Source organism: Grammomys surdaster, unplaced genomic scaffold, assembly GCF_004785775.1.
Source record: "Grammomys surdaster isolate TR1022 unplaced genomic scaffold, NIH_TR_1.0 328, whole genome shotgun sequence".
In the NCBI taxonomy this organism is placed as follows: domain Eukaryota; kingdom Metazoa; phylum Chordata; class Mammalia; order Rodentia; family Muridae; genus Grammomys; species Grammomys surdaster.
In genome coordinates, this window is record NW_021604747.1 from 2,624,943 (window position 1) to 2,638,930 (window position 13,988).

The 13,988-nt window shown below is 43.7% G+C and overlaps 1 protein-coding gene across 2 annotated transcripts in view; it reads right to left on the reverse strand.

Annotated features, from left to right (window-relative positions):
* Positions 1-9,465: 9,465 nt before the first annotated feature.
* The window catches only part of Epc1 (enhancer of polycomb homolog 1), an 84,706-nt gene continuing 80,183 nt past the window's right edge, over positions 9,466-13,988 (reverse strand). For both annotated transcript variants that reach the window (XM_028778193.1, XM_028778192.1), the window contains exons 12-14: positions 13,737-13,878; positions 13,259-13,622; positions 9,466-10,812 (exon numbers count right to left, since the gene is read on the reverse strand). In XM_028778193.1, coding sequence (XP_028634026.1) covers positions 10,740-10,812; positions 13,259-13,622; positions 13,737-13,878 — 579 coding nt within the window. In that variant the 3' untranslated portion in view covers positions 9,466-10,739. The remainder of the gene's footprint in view (positions 10,813-13,258; positions 13,623-13,736; positions 13,879-13,988) is intronic.

Consider the following 13,988-nt stretch of genomic DNA (forward strand, 5'->3'; position numbering starts at 1 on the left):
TAGACTGTATGGCAGTCCTTAGGGATTGTTCTTCATCCTCACAGAACTGTCCTGCGTGGTCTGTGCCCACTCAGGAACAGTCCCGAGGGCTCTGATGTGTCCCATTATGGGGGCAGGTACAGGAGAAAGACTGACTGCATCAATATAATAGAACTTGTCAAATCCATTTCATTATCTTAAAAAAAAAAAGACTTTTTATTCTATTAGTGCAATAACTCCATGTGGCCTAGCTGTGTGCTGTGGTTTTCCAACATTTACAAAGGTTAGGTGAGTATTTCCTATAGTTTTATGGTTCCCAAAGGGCTAGATGGATTTCTGTCTCTGATGTGCATGCACATGTGGGTGCATGGGGCCAGCACTTGCTGAGGCCAGAGCAGGGTGATGGGTGTGTGTGTGATCTTTTATTACTCTCCAGCTTATTGTTTTGAAACAAGGTCTCTCACTGGACTGGAAGCTGGCCATTTCAACTAAGCTGCCAAGCCAACAACCTCTTGAAATCTGTGCATCTCTCCACTCCAATGCTGGGGTTACACGAAGCCATGCTCAGCTTTCTGCGTGGTGTTGGGACTTGAACTCAGTTCTTCACACTCACAGAGCAAGAGTTCTTACCAAGTCACCTCTCAGCTACGAGGTTTTCCTAATAAAAGAAAGAAATGACGTTAGTCCAAGAGAATCTGACCAATGGCTGGATAAGACCCCTTGCCTGAGTGAGCTACACTCCTGATGCTGGAAGAGGTTGTAAATCGTGCTCTGAGAGGAGTAAAAAGAAGTAACTATGGAAACAGAGTATTGGAATGTCAGTTCATAGCATGTCACTGAGGAGATTGTTTAATACGTAGCTGTTCCACATCAAGAACATGACCCTATTTCTTCTCTAAACATTTCTTCTCTAAATATTGTTATGGCCGGGATGTTTACAAGCAGCCCTCCTACTTCAAGAAGGTGTCCACCAGTCAGGGAGCACCTGGGCCACCAAAGAGAGTCCCCCTAGATCATCAGATCCTCCTAACCCCTCCTAAGAACTTTGGACAGACAATTTCTGTTTCTGACTTTTTGAACAAAGTTCTTGCCTCTTATCTCTACATTTGGACTGGCTTATTTTGGAGCAAGCAGTCAGACCTGGATTCCGATGACACTCTACGTATTTTTTTAATTAGCATAAGGCAAGAGAAAACAGATGCTAGATAATACAGTTTTTTGTTTTGTTTTGATGTTTTTGGTGTTGTTTGTTTGTTTTTTAAGTCAGCACAGAGGACAATGTGTTGAGAAAATGCTAGTATGCTAGGAGCATGGTAGCAATAGGGGGTGCTCATTCCAGAAGGAATGGATTGACACTGTCAATGAAACAGCCCCACCCCCACCCCCTCCAACAGCCCTGGTGAGCAATTAGTTCAAATTTCATTCTCTGCAGGTGGCACAGAGGCCAGAAAACCTCTTGTCAAGGCTGGGACTGTAGGGCTCAGCTTATTAGTGTGTGGTTCAACCATTTTTGGAAGGATGGAGCGGATGCAGAGCCCACCACCAAACGTGAATGGTTGCGACAAGGCTGTTTATGCAGCTGGCGCTTGGGCCAGCTTGAATGCTGAAGCACGGCGACTTGCCCATGTGTAGATACCGTCTGTATGTGTGTGACCCTTCTTTGAAAAGCAGAAGATATCCTGAATCAGACTCTTTGTGCTCCTTGTTCTCCATCAGTTCCCCACTTTAAAGACCTTGCTTGCAGCAGCTCTCTCAACCGGTTTCTTGTTGGACACGGTGCTGATGCCTTTGCCTGAGGCACTTCCCTGTTTAGCCGAGTCCCACTTTTCACAAGAAGTCAGCAATAAATAGCTAGTAAATTAATTTCTAGCTGGTTAGCTGTATATATGACTTTAATGTAATTTTTATTGACAATTCTTACATTCACCTGCTCTAGAGCAGCCTGTGTAATGCTTTTGATGGAAGGTCTACTGAGTAGATATGAACACTTAAGTCATTGGCCATTGGTAACTGATATCAATCTCCAGCACTAATCTCCTCTCTAAGGTCTGGAACTGGGCTGGAAATTCCAACTGCTTAACCACATGGTTAGTAAGTAGCCTTGTTTGTGTATGCTGTTACAATGAATTTGCTAAATCTTCTCATGTTTGTGTGTGTGTGTGTGCGTGTGATAATACAGACACACACACATAAGAGCTGATATTTATGAACACACTGCTCTGTCATTTCTTTCTCTTTCGTTTTTTGTTTGCTTGCTTATTTGTTTGTTTGAGACAACATCTCTGTATTATGTAGCCCTGGTTATCTTGGAACTCATTAACTAGATCGGGCTGGCCTCTAATTCACATAGATCTATCTTCCTCTGCCTCCTGAGTGTTGATTAAAGGCATGAGCCCCACATCCAGAGGTTTCTTTCAGCATCTTGCTATGTTGCTCAGATTGGCGCTGAACTCAGTGTCCCTTTGCCTCCTGCACTCAAGCACTGGGATTGTGAGCATACACGACACAGTTTGGCTGACACTTCCTTTCACCCTTGGTGGTTTGTGTGTATGTCCCAGGACACATGTGGAGGTCAAAGGACAGCTTGAGTTCCTGTCTTAACTTCCTTCACTGATGGACAGGGATGTGAAAGTGTAAGTCACATAAATCCTTTCCTCCCTAGTTTGCTTTTTAGTCCTGGTGTTTTATCACAGCAATAGAACACCTAACTAAGACAAGTTGGTACCAGGATAGTGAGGTTCTGCTCTGAAAGACCTGAGTATGTTGTTTTGGGGAGGGTTGTAGAAGGACTTTGGAACTTTGGGTTAGAAAAGCCATTGAGTGTTGAGAGCTCAATGAGCTGTTCTGTAGGTGTTGTGGTAAATATTAAACATGATCAGCAAGCTTCCGAGCTATGCCCAGCACCTGCGGGCCACATGGCACCAGCAGGCTGTTCTCATCTCAGCAGACTCTCTGGCCCCATGGTTCCCGAAACATCTGCACTCAAATTGCTAAGTTCTCACTGACAGGTTGATACCACGCCAGCCCCATGCTTCAAAACCCCCACAGCCTTTGTGGTGCACATCAGGCAAACCCACGCTTTGCTGCTATACCTTTCTCTTTGGAACTCAATCAAGCAGCCGTGTGAAGAAAAACACCACACAAACTTAGTTCAGAAACAATGGTAACTCAATCTCTGGGTGCAACTACTAGAATGCTAATCTTGTAAGTCATATTAAATCTAAATCCTCTGGTGTTGAAACCTTTGTATTATTAATCTGGGAGAGATGTCAGTATAAAGGTTTTTCTGGTTACTGGCTCAAGGATATGCTGATTTTGGAGAAAGGTTTTGTCTTTGTGATTTTAGAAAAGGTGATTAATGTCTAAATACCTTCCAGAGTAATATACATAAGATTTGATAGAGGGAGACCCCCAGAGAACTAGATTCCAGAGAATCAAACAAAAAAGTTATCTTGATGATACTAAAATTTTGTTTTGAGATTTGTATATTACAGAATATACAGCCTTGATGAGTCATTTCAGAGGGACGCAAAGACTGTGCCGGGTCCTTTGTGTGACGAATCTGTGGTCAGCTGGAGCTGAAGAATCTGCTGTGATTAACAAACAAGAGGCCAGAACCTCTGAAGTAAAATCTTTGCTTTGGTGGGACAATGGATGCTAGTCTGTCGGGGATAAAGAAACAGTCATGATTAAGAGACTAGCATCGTTGAGGTAAAGTCTTCTGGCCCATGTTTTCCCAGGGTCAGCACATAGAAGCTGTGTTAAAGAAGGAGCCAAGCTGTACCTCATGCTGGCAGCAAACATGCTCCCATGTAAGTCTCACAGGTGGTGGATACTGGCTTTGAAGGCACAGAGGGTCATGGAGAGCAGCTGAGGCTTGGCACTGTGAAGGGAGTCCAGGAGAGGCTATTGATGAAAGTACAGCCTAGTTGTAGCAGAAGACCCCAGCAGGTTTGTGATGCCAACACCACGTGCTAACCACTTACACAACAGCATCAGCTTAGAAGTCACACTGTGTGTGCTACAGAGGGCAGAGTTGGAGAAGTCATCCAAAGTCCTTGGAGGAACTCAGATCATAAGTGAATTTGAGAAATTGGACATTGCATTATGTACACTGTTGGAATGCTTATGCTTTGATCTGTGACTGTGCCCTGAGTATCTATCTATCTATCTATCTATCTATCTATCTATCTATCTATCTACTTTTGGGTTTTTGGTTACATGGGGTTTCTCATGTAGCCCTGGCTGTCCTGGGACTTGCTCTGTAGACCAGCTTGACTTTGAACTCAGAGATCCACCTGCCTCTGTCTCCTGAGTGCTGCTCCTCCTGCTACTTGGTATTTTAAAGAGGCTGAAGTTTAAATGTATTTTAATTTGTAAAGACTGTGGGTACTTTTAAAGTTATTGTGTTTTTAATGTGAGGTCTTGGGGATGAATGAGAAGAAAGGTTGTGACTTAATGGTGATGTGTTTGTGTGTCAAGCTGACAAGGGGTCAATTGTACTGGTTAATTTTATGTAAACTTGACACAAAAGAAAGTCATCTGAGAGGAGGAAACCTCAATTAAGGAAAAGTCTCCATAAGATCAGATTGCAGGCAAGCTCCAGAAATGTAAAAGCAAAATTTCTATAAAAATTGTTGAGTCTCAGGTATTTTGGAAGAGTAGCACTAAAGGGACCAGGGCAGTCATCTCCATGCTGAGATAAGCTGACACGGGGGCAGTCAACTTGACACAAGCTAAAGTCAACAAGTCTGCAGTATGGGATGAGAACAGTTTATAACAGCAAAAAATGGCTTCATCACGAAGATTGTCTTAGGTTGCTTTTTATTGCTCTCAACTGTAGAGAGAATCTCTTATGAACTGTATGGAAGCATCACCTGTCAAAGCCTATGGCCAATGAGCTGAGGCAGGAAGTAGGAGGTGGGAGTTCCAACAGAGAGATGGGGGGTATTCTGGGAGTCAGGTGTGGGAGACGCCTTTGAAGTCTGGAGGAGACAGTTGTTGCATAAACTTGAGGGGTAACTAGCTGTGTAGAAGAGATAAAATAGAATAAATGGGTTAAATAAGTTACTAGTTAGTTGAGGAACAAGCCAAAGCTTATGGCCTAAGCATTTATTCATATATACTTAAGTCTCAGAGTTGTTATTTCTAAGAACAAAGAGGCTGGGTGGAAGAGCTCATGGCTACAATAAACACATGACAAAAATACTTTGGCAGAGGAAAGGTTTATTTGGCTTACACTCCATGTCGTAATCCATCACTGAAGGAAGGCAGGACAGAAACTCAACAGGGCAGGAATCTGGAAGCAGGAGCTGATGCAGAGGCCATGGAGGAGTGCTGTTTACTGGCTTACTCCTCATGGCTTGCTTGGTGCAGAGTGGATATGGGTATGTGCATGTGAGGGCAGGTGCTGCTGACACCCAGAAGAGGATACCCAATCCCCTGGAGGTGGAGTTACAGGTGGTGGTGAGCCACCTGACATAGGTGCTGGGAACTGAGCTGGGCACTTATAAGAGCACCAAGCAATCTTAACCGCTGGGCCATCTCTCTAGTCCCTAATAGGACCTTTTACATTATAAACGTATAATTTTATGAGTGGGAAAGCACGAACATGAAGTAGATTTACCTCTGTTTTATATATTGGAATGCTAGATGTAAATGCTTTAAATAAAGTTTTATCATGTTGAGCCTGTGAGCCAGCTCAGCAGGCATGGTGGCTGCGGCCAAGTTTGCTGGTTGCAAGGTTCCTCATCACCCACCTTGCAGAGACTGGTCCTCTGACTGTCACACCCATGCTGTGGCTTACAGTCATGTACACACAAATACAATTTGTAACTAAAAATAGGTTTTACTATTAAAAAGTTTGAAAATAACAGGAATGGACAAACAGCATATTCACATATCACAAGGTCTTCAGTATTGTGCTACATTTTCTGTGGGCCATCCATGTAGGACCCAGCAGTGGCGGCCATCACTGCCCAGCAGCCTGCATTCTGAGAAGTTTGAAAGACGACGTGCAGATCATTGACAACACTTTCCAAGTGCTCAGTTAACAGCACTTGAGACACGGCTGGAGTTGAGAGATGGGGGTGCGTGTGTGTGGGGTAAGGGTGTGTGTGTGGGGGGGGACAGGGGCAACTAGGCAGTGCAAGCTTTGAGACTAGAGAAGGCAACCAATGGGAAGATAGAGAAAGCCTGGAACTCATTCTGTAGACCAGGCTAGCCTCGAACTCTCAAACTCAGAAATCCGCCTGCCTCTGCCTCCCAAGTGCTGGGATTACAAACCTAGATTTCAACTGAGTGAAATAAATGTATCCTGAATTTAGGACTTCTCCTAGAACTGAGAAACATTTTTGCCAGGTATGCCCAATCCTTGACATCCTGACATTGCCATTCACAAAGCTCATATACATGGTGCAATCAAGTTACCAAAAAAAAAAAAAATTACTCTTTTGTGTTGTGCTGTATTCATAGTTGGTCTTGGCTGTGGTGACCTGGACAATCCTAGAGCTATCAAACTTGTAATAATGTTATTGTGATTGAAAACTAATAATACATATATGGTCAAAAATAAAACTATCAGTATGCTAGATGGTCCAGTCTGTAAAATGCCTGCCACGCAAGCCTGAGTTTGAACCCCCAGCACCTGCATAACATCTGGGTGTGGTGGCATAGGATTGATACTCTAATGCCAGAGGCGCAGAGACAGGATCCTGGAGTTCACCAGCCTAGCCAGTCCATGAAGTTTTCATTCAATGAGAAATCCTGTCTGCAACTGGTTCTCTGACCTCCATACACATGCTATGGCACACACACACTGAAATGTAGTAAACAATAAAACAATGATGATGATGATGATAAGACATTAAACTCTGGCCTCCACACACATGTGTACACTGCTACATACCCATACTCACACATATGTACCCACATATACACAACCATACACATGCCCACAGCCATGTATATCCAACATGTACACCCACATACAAAAGTAAGCAAGCAAGCCTTCTGTAACACTAAAGTTCTGTGATACTAATGGTCTGACACTTTTATAGAATTACCAATGTAGGACACTCTCTACTTTTAAGGCTTTTGTATGTATTCAGAATATTCTGGAATTATCTGTTTTATTCAGTCGTGTAGTCTATAATTTCAGAGGCTAGTGTTTAATTTACTTGAAAAATATTAAGTAAATGATTGTGTTATTCTGATTTTAAGTTAGTAACTTTAGTATCATTGTGTACTACTTAGCCTTACCCAATCTGTCTGTCATTCAGGGCAGAGCCTTACGAGGATGTAAGCGGCACAGAGGCTGGGCTCAACCCCAGCATCTGCTGTAGCACATGACAGACAAAACACAGTTCTTAGTCTGATGGGCTGTTTGCCTATTCCTGTGATGCTGTTATTTTCAAACTAAAATCCAAAACCAAAATCCAACCAACCAACCATAAACCAAAACCACAACCCTTATAATTTGCAGTTCAAAAGAGAACACTTCTTCTTCTTCTCCTCCTTCTTTTTTTAAATCTAGATAAAAAGTGTCTGTACAGGTACCTGGGGGTTTTGTTCATGAATTGGATAAAAGCTTAGATTGATAGTGACCTCTAACGTTACCCTGGTAACCGTATGGATGGTTACCAAGGGAACTGTGTGCATTGGTCTAACCACAAAACAGTTGTAGACAAACATGCCATCTTTGGAGTCTGGCAGGAGTGTCCTTCCTTCACTTTCCTGAGGCCTTCTTGTTTAAGCTGCTGTTTGTATCATGTCCTTTGTTTTATGCTACTGCAACATGGCAGCAAAGTATGGGAAACATAGTTTAGGGGGACAACATAGTTGGGGAGTATGGGGAAACATACTCCCCAAACTATGGATATCTCTTTTTTAAAATGTGTATTCCTTTGCACCTTTCCTGAATCCCTGTTGAGAGGCAACAGAAAAGCTGCTGAATGGACCGTGACCTACCAATCTGCACAGCTGGGTCTCAACTTCTCCAGCCAGGACTCACTTCCTTGTTCTCCAGAGCATTTCCGAATTTGCCTGCAGAGAGCAGGCAAACTTCTGAGGACCTTGACCTCATCCCATCTGCAATGTGCACTTTAGAAATGCTGATCCTGATCTGTCATTTATGACAGCAGTTTTCAGTTGCACTGACTAGACACTGGAATGGAAAGACAAAGCTCTTGCTTTCTTCTTACAACTCGAGTGGGAACTAGTTCTCACATTAGCTGTCTCCTCCTTTGAGACAGGAGATAAAACCCACCTTGCCATCACCCCTGCATTACTCTCCTATCCCTTGCTGTTTGTAACCTCATGTCTCCAGCTCAACCCCTCCCAACTTCCACAGATTTCTATCCCATGTTTATCTTGACGTGGATATTTAACGAGTATCTCAAACCATCCCAATTCTCCACACCCACTTTTTCCCACAGTGCTTTCAACTGTCTGTGGTTGGTTGAATCTGCTCAGGTAAAACATTTTGAACTAAGTTTTGTCTGTATATCCAATGTGGAGGCCAGAGGGACACCCTCATGGTGTTCCTTAGAAGGGGCTCACCTTGGCTTTTCAGCCTGTCATTGCTTGCAGTGTTCAGATCAGGCTGGTCTGGCTGCCCAGTGAGCCCAGGGGCCGTACCACCCTCTGCCTCCTTTCTTCAGTCTTGGGGTGACAAGTGTCTGTCACCACTTGGCTTTTATTGAGTTCCAGGAATTGAACTCTGGTCCTTACTGTTCCTTTGAAGCCTTTCTTAACACTTTCTTCTCATGTGCCTTTCTAAATAGAGTCATTAACTTTTTTCTTTTTTGGAAACAGGTTTCTGTACATATCCCAGGGTGTCTTAGAACTCACAGTAGACCAGGCTGGCCTTGAACTCAGAGATCCACTTGTCTCTGCTGAGAATACTGCCACCAAGCCTGGCCAGTAAGCAACTTTCAATGGCCCTCTAAACAGAGACAGAGTTAAGTACTTCACGATATCCCTGGGCTCACTGTGGTCATCAACTATATGGAGTTCCTCCTGAAGACTCGTCTGGATACTGAGGCAGAGTGGAACTCTTTTGCTCCAAGCTTGGTTCTGTACTGAAGGCAGAGTCCCCAGAGTCCTCTGCGTCACACACTGTTGTCCCTATACTCTGCTCCCTGGTCCCCAGACCGATCTCCTCTCTACCCAGCTGCTTCTGCTGCTCAAGTCTCTGACTGAGTCTGACTGTGAGCATCCTTGGCTTTCTGCGCTCAGTCATGGACCTAGTCTCTTTCCTTTCCATCAGTCATATATTTTACATCTTATTTACTCCCTCTCACCTCCACGGGATTACAAATCAAGCACAGGGATTTCTTTCACTGCTGGAGACAAACACGTTAAAATAATCACTGAAAACATGAACTTGAAGTTCTCCCTTCCTGTTTCTCACCAAGCCCCTTTACTAAAACAACAAAGTCACACAAAGTTTTGGGGTTGAAAACAAAAGGCAAAGACCACCGCATGTTAGTTTGTCAACATGTAATGCCCTGGGTTTATTTTGTGAGAATTCTATCACAATGTTTCCAGGTGGGATTAAAAACCTTAAGGATAACATATGCCATTGGACTGGGCATTCAGACTCCGGTACTAACAAAGCAGTAGTAGTAGTCTGGTAAGTACCATTCTCTTCACAGAAGAGAGGTCAAATATTTCCAAAGGAAGGCACCCGATATTTGTGGTTCTGGCCTCGCAGCCTTCTGGAGAATCTTAAAGGAAAAAGCTGGCTGGCTGTTTTACAAACTGGAATGACGATACACGACAGCAATTACCGCATTCTTCTCCCCTATCTCTTCTGTAAGAACAAGTAAAGAATGAAGTCTTTAAACAACTCCACAATAGAAAAGTACATCTTTTTGTGCTAAAAAAAGGGCAAGACAACATAAACTCCAGTTGTAAGGACTCCGTTTGTGTACTTGATTTAACACTTTTTTGGTGTGGAAGGAAATGGGACGACTGGGCTGTTTGTAGGGCAGCAACATAACATTAGTGCTTTAAGTACCAGGGCCGCCCAAGCTTGCAGGCAGGCGGGGACGGGAGAATTCAAGAGACTTCATTTTGAGCTTGTTGCGCGTCCTAATGCTAGCAGACCAGGAAGATCCCCATTCAACAGTACATTCCCCGTTTTCAAAAACTGATGCCTTTTTTTTTTTTTTGTAAAATTCTGTATGTATGTCACCATTTTTTTTTTCACATGATACACAGAAAACTCAAGGACCCAGAGGGAACCAAGTTATGTTATACCATTTACAAAATACCAAGGAGTCCACAGCTACCTAACACATTTACTACAGCACAGGAACCAATGAGGGTACAGTGTACAAAACCTGTAAACACAGCACAATAAATAGAGACAGCAGGTTCCGCACCATGCACATGATGTGATGACACCAGCTACACAATCTCACAGCTCACACTCTTGTTGCAGTTACCCCCCACCCCCCGCCCCCAAGTGCAAAGCATCACAAATGAACAGTTCTGTATTCAAGTAACATATATACAAGGGTATTACAAATATGCAGTACTGTACAGATAATTGCTGTATTCTTAATTTACAGATGTTGATTTGTTTCCTATTAACAATAAGAAAAGAAAGGTTGAAGCACAAGAGAAGCGCAGTGCTGCCGAGTCCCCACAGCTGCCATGGAACCGCACATGTGCACTCCATCCTCCCTGCGTTCCAACGCTCTGATGCATAGCACCTGACCATGTTCCCAGGATGCAGTCCTGCTCCCAGGAAGCTACGTCACCTCCATTGCTACTGTGTTGTCTGCTATGTTGTTCAGTGCTGGCTTTTCTGATTCATGATTTTCCCTGTTGGGATAAAAGTTATATTAGTCAACAGTCATGTACAAACTGAGCAAATGAAGGCCACCCTTCCTTTAAAAGCCTTAGTTATCTTTAACAACAGGAAGAAACATCACTTATGCGGCAATGGGACAAAGGATAATGAATTTTTGTAATTATAAAAAACAGGCAAGCAGAAATCAAGTAAATCAGGGGGTCAACAGTCAATTCCGTGCCAACTGAACTGCCAAAACACTGTCCAAGAACCCAAGTGACACGCATGCACACACAAACACTAAACCTTCTCAAGCTCTGAAACTTACAGTTGCAGCTGCCTTCCACAGCTGCCTTTTCTTCTTCTTCCGATTATCTACTTATTTTGTATGTATATACATGCACACGTGTGCTCAGGTGAGGATCTCAGCTCAACTCTTGGGGAAGTCAGTTCTTTTCTTCCACCACATAGGTTCTAGGATCAAACTTAGCTTGTTGGGCTTGTTGCCTTTACCCATGGAGCCATCTTGGTAGTCCCAAACCTTTTGTTTTGGAGTGTGAGTGTGTGTGTGTGTGAGAGAGAGAGAGAGAAAGAGAGAGAGAGAGAGAGAGAGAGAGAGAGAGAGAGAGAGAGAGAGAGAGAGAGAGAGAGAGAGAACGAACACATGGAGGCCAGAGGTGGATAGGGGCACCTTTTCTATCCATCTTCACCTTAGTTTTTGAGAAAACCTGAAGTTCATGGAGTTGGCTGGGCTGGCAAGGAACTTTCAGGATCTGTGTACCCCGTCCTTTCCTGTAACCCCCACAGTGTAGGCATTATAGGCACACAACACTACATGAAGCGTCTTTTAAAATGTAGGTCATGAACTCGGTTGCTCATGCTTGTACTGGCAAGCACCGAGTCATTTTCTTATGCCCTAAACTCGTTTTCAGCCTTTCTGTAATTAAGCTGTGTGTCAGAGGGCATCCTGCAGGATCGGGTTCTCTTCTTCCACCGCATGGATACAATGGCTCCTGCTCCTGACAGCAAGGCCCTATACCCATGGAGCCACCTCCTTCTTCTAACCCCAAAGCTTTTCTTAGTAATCTAACACAGAAACAAGTATGTCTAAAATTCATGTCAGGACTTTAAATCTAGGTCCTAATGGATGTCACTAAGTGAGACAGACACAGGACTAGTAACCAGAACACTAGGTTCTAGAGGTATCCTTTGAAAAGTCCACTGGCTTCTAGGAATTTGTTCCCTGCTTTTAAATATGAGAAGTCCCACCTACTGTAAACGTCCCCAACATTTGTTCAGTTCTACAGCAGTTAAAGTCATGACTGGAGATGGGGAAGAGGAGAACTAGTCCACTGATCAGCCATGAACAGACCAACAACGGAGTTCCTGGTCCTGAGCAGATCAATGTAGACAGGGACCTGTGGGTGTGTAGAGTAAAGGCTACCAATGAGCACCACACAGCGCTCTTCCCCACACTCTGCAATGAGCACCACACAGCGCTCTTCCCCACACTCTGCTGAAATATCTAAATGCTAGTCCAGCTCAGGCCTGGTGGAAAAATGCAGCTACTTGTTAACCACTAAATACTGTCTTCCCCAACTTTTATTTCTGCTTTGCCTCCTCCAACTCCTGATACACATTCTTCTCACCCAATCAAGTGGATCTGTTATTTTGTAGAACACACTCATAGTTTACTTGGTGTGAAAATATTTCTCTTTGTTTTAAAACGATAGTGATTGTCTATACCATGAACTGGGCAACACAACACTGCTCTAAGACCTGCCTGGAAGGGCTTCTGTCTATTATCTGTACTGTTAACAGTCACGTTCATATTTTCAAAGACGTGCATTCATAATGCAGGTCTTTGTTTCTTCTTCTCCTAGTACTTTGTAGCAGCAGGATTTTAATTAGTTAATGCAGAGTTAAATTATTAGTTAGTTATAGTCAAAATGGAGTCTGACAAAAACCCTAAACTATCTACTGAACTTCAAGAAAGTGAGTGAGCAGAGAAAGCACTGGCTTGATCAGATGTTAGCAGGCCTGCACAGCATTTCCACCTTTAGGAGTAGCTAGCAGATTGGAGAAGGAAGGTTTACCAATTCTAGTCCCATAGTAAGCTATAGACGAAATCAACAGTACAACACACACTAAAGAGAACTCCTTCCACTCAAAGCTGGAGGAGAGTGAGGTTACTCTAGGTCACTGTTGCGTTAGGAAAGGTCCATGTTAGAGGCAGCACTGACTATCCCAGTGAGTGCACTGGCTCAGTCTCAAGACTGATTCAACTAACATCCACTTGCTTAGTTCATGAATACATGAAGGTACACACACACACACACACACACACACACACACACACACATATTTTATATTCAGTACATAGAAGGAAAAGAAGAGAAAACTCTGGTGGAGAGCCACTTCAGGAAGCAGAGTTAGGTGCTTACATTTCAGAGATTTAAGCTTAGAAGAACTACTCACCTTGGAACTGAATCTACAGAAGATGAGGAGGGGACCTTGGAAACTTGACAGTTTGCTGCAGCAGCCAGCTTTAAGGCAGATGGCGGAACAGCACTTAAAGTCCTAGGTATATGCCGTGCGTTTATTGGGGCGATAGAGTTGACAGTGGGGACAGATGAGGGGACAGTTAATCGGATGTTGTTCCCAAACAGAACCTGAGTTGTCGCAGAGTTGGCAGCAGTTACTTGGTGACTCAGTGCGCTATGGGAACCCGAAGTCTGTGTAATATTTGAAGGCTGTAACAAAGTTGAACCTGCTGTCGAAGGACTCGTATGTACAAGTGCCGTTGGTGTAGTGCTACTGAGGTGTAAGCCCTTGTATACTCCTAGGGAGAGAAAGAAAGCACATAAACACTGTGCATTTTGTGGCTAAATCACAATGTGTACAACTATGCATGCATGTAACTATAACTGAGCCATGCAGATGCCTTTCTCCTCACCTGAGGCGGGAAGGACGCCATTCACCCCAATCCCAAGCACCACATCATCCTTCATCTTGAATCCCATCAGCTGTTCTGACGTCATTAAAGCAGAAGCAGCAAACTGTGCACTAGCAGAATCCAAAGTCTTAGAAACAAAACCCTGAAAGGAAAACACAAAAGTCATCAGTGAAATGGCCTTGAAGGATGAGTCAGAGTAACACAGGTCACCTCAGTCAGTCGGCTTCACTACACAGTCACCTCAGTCAGTCG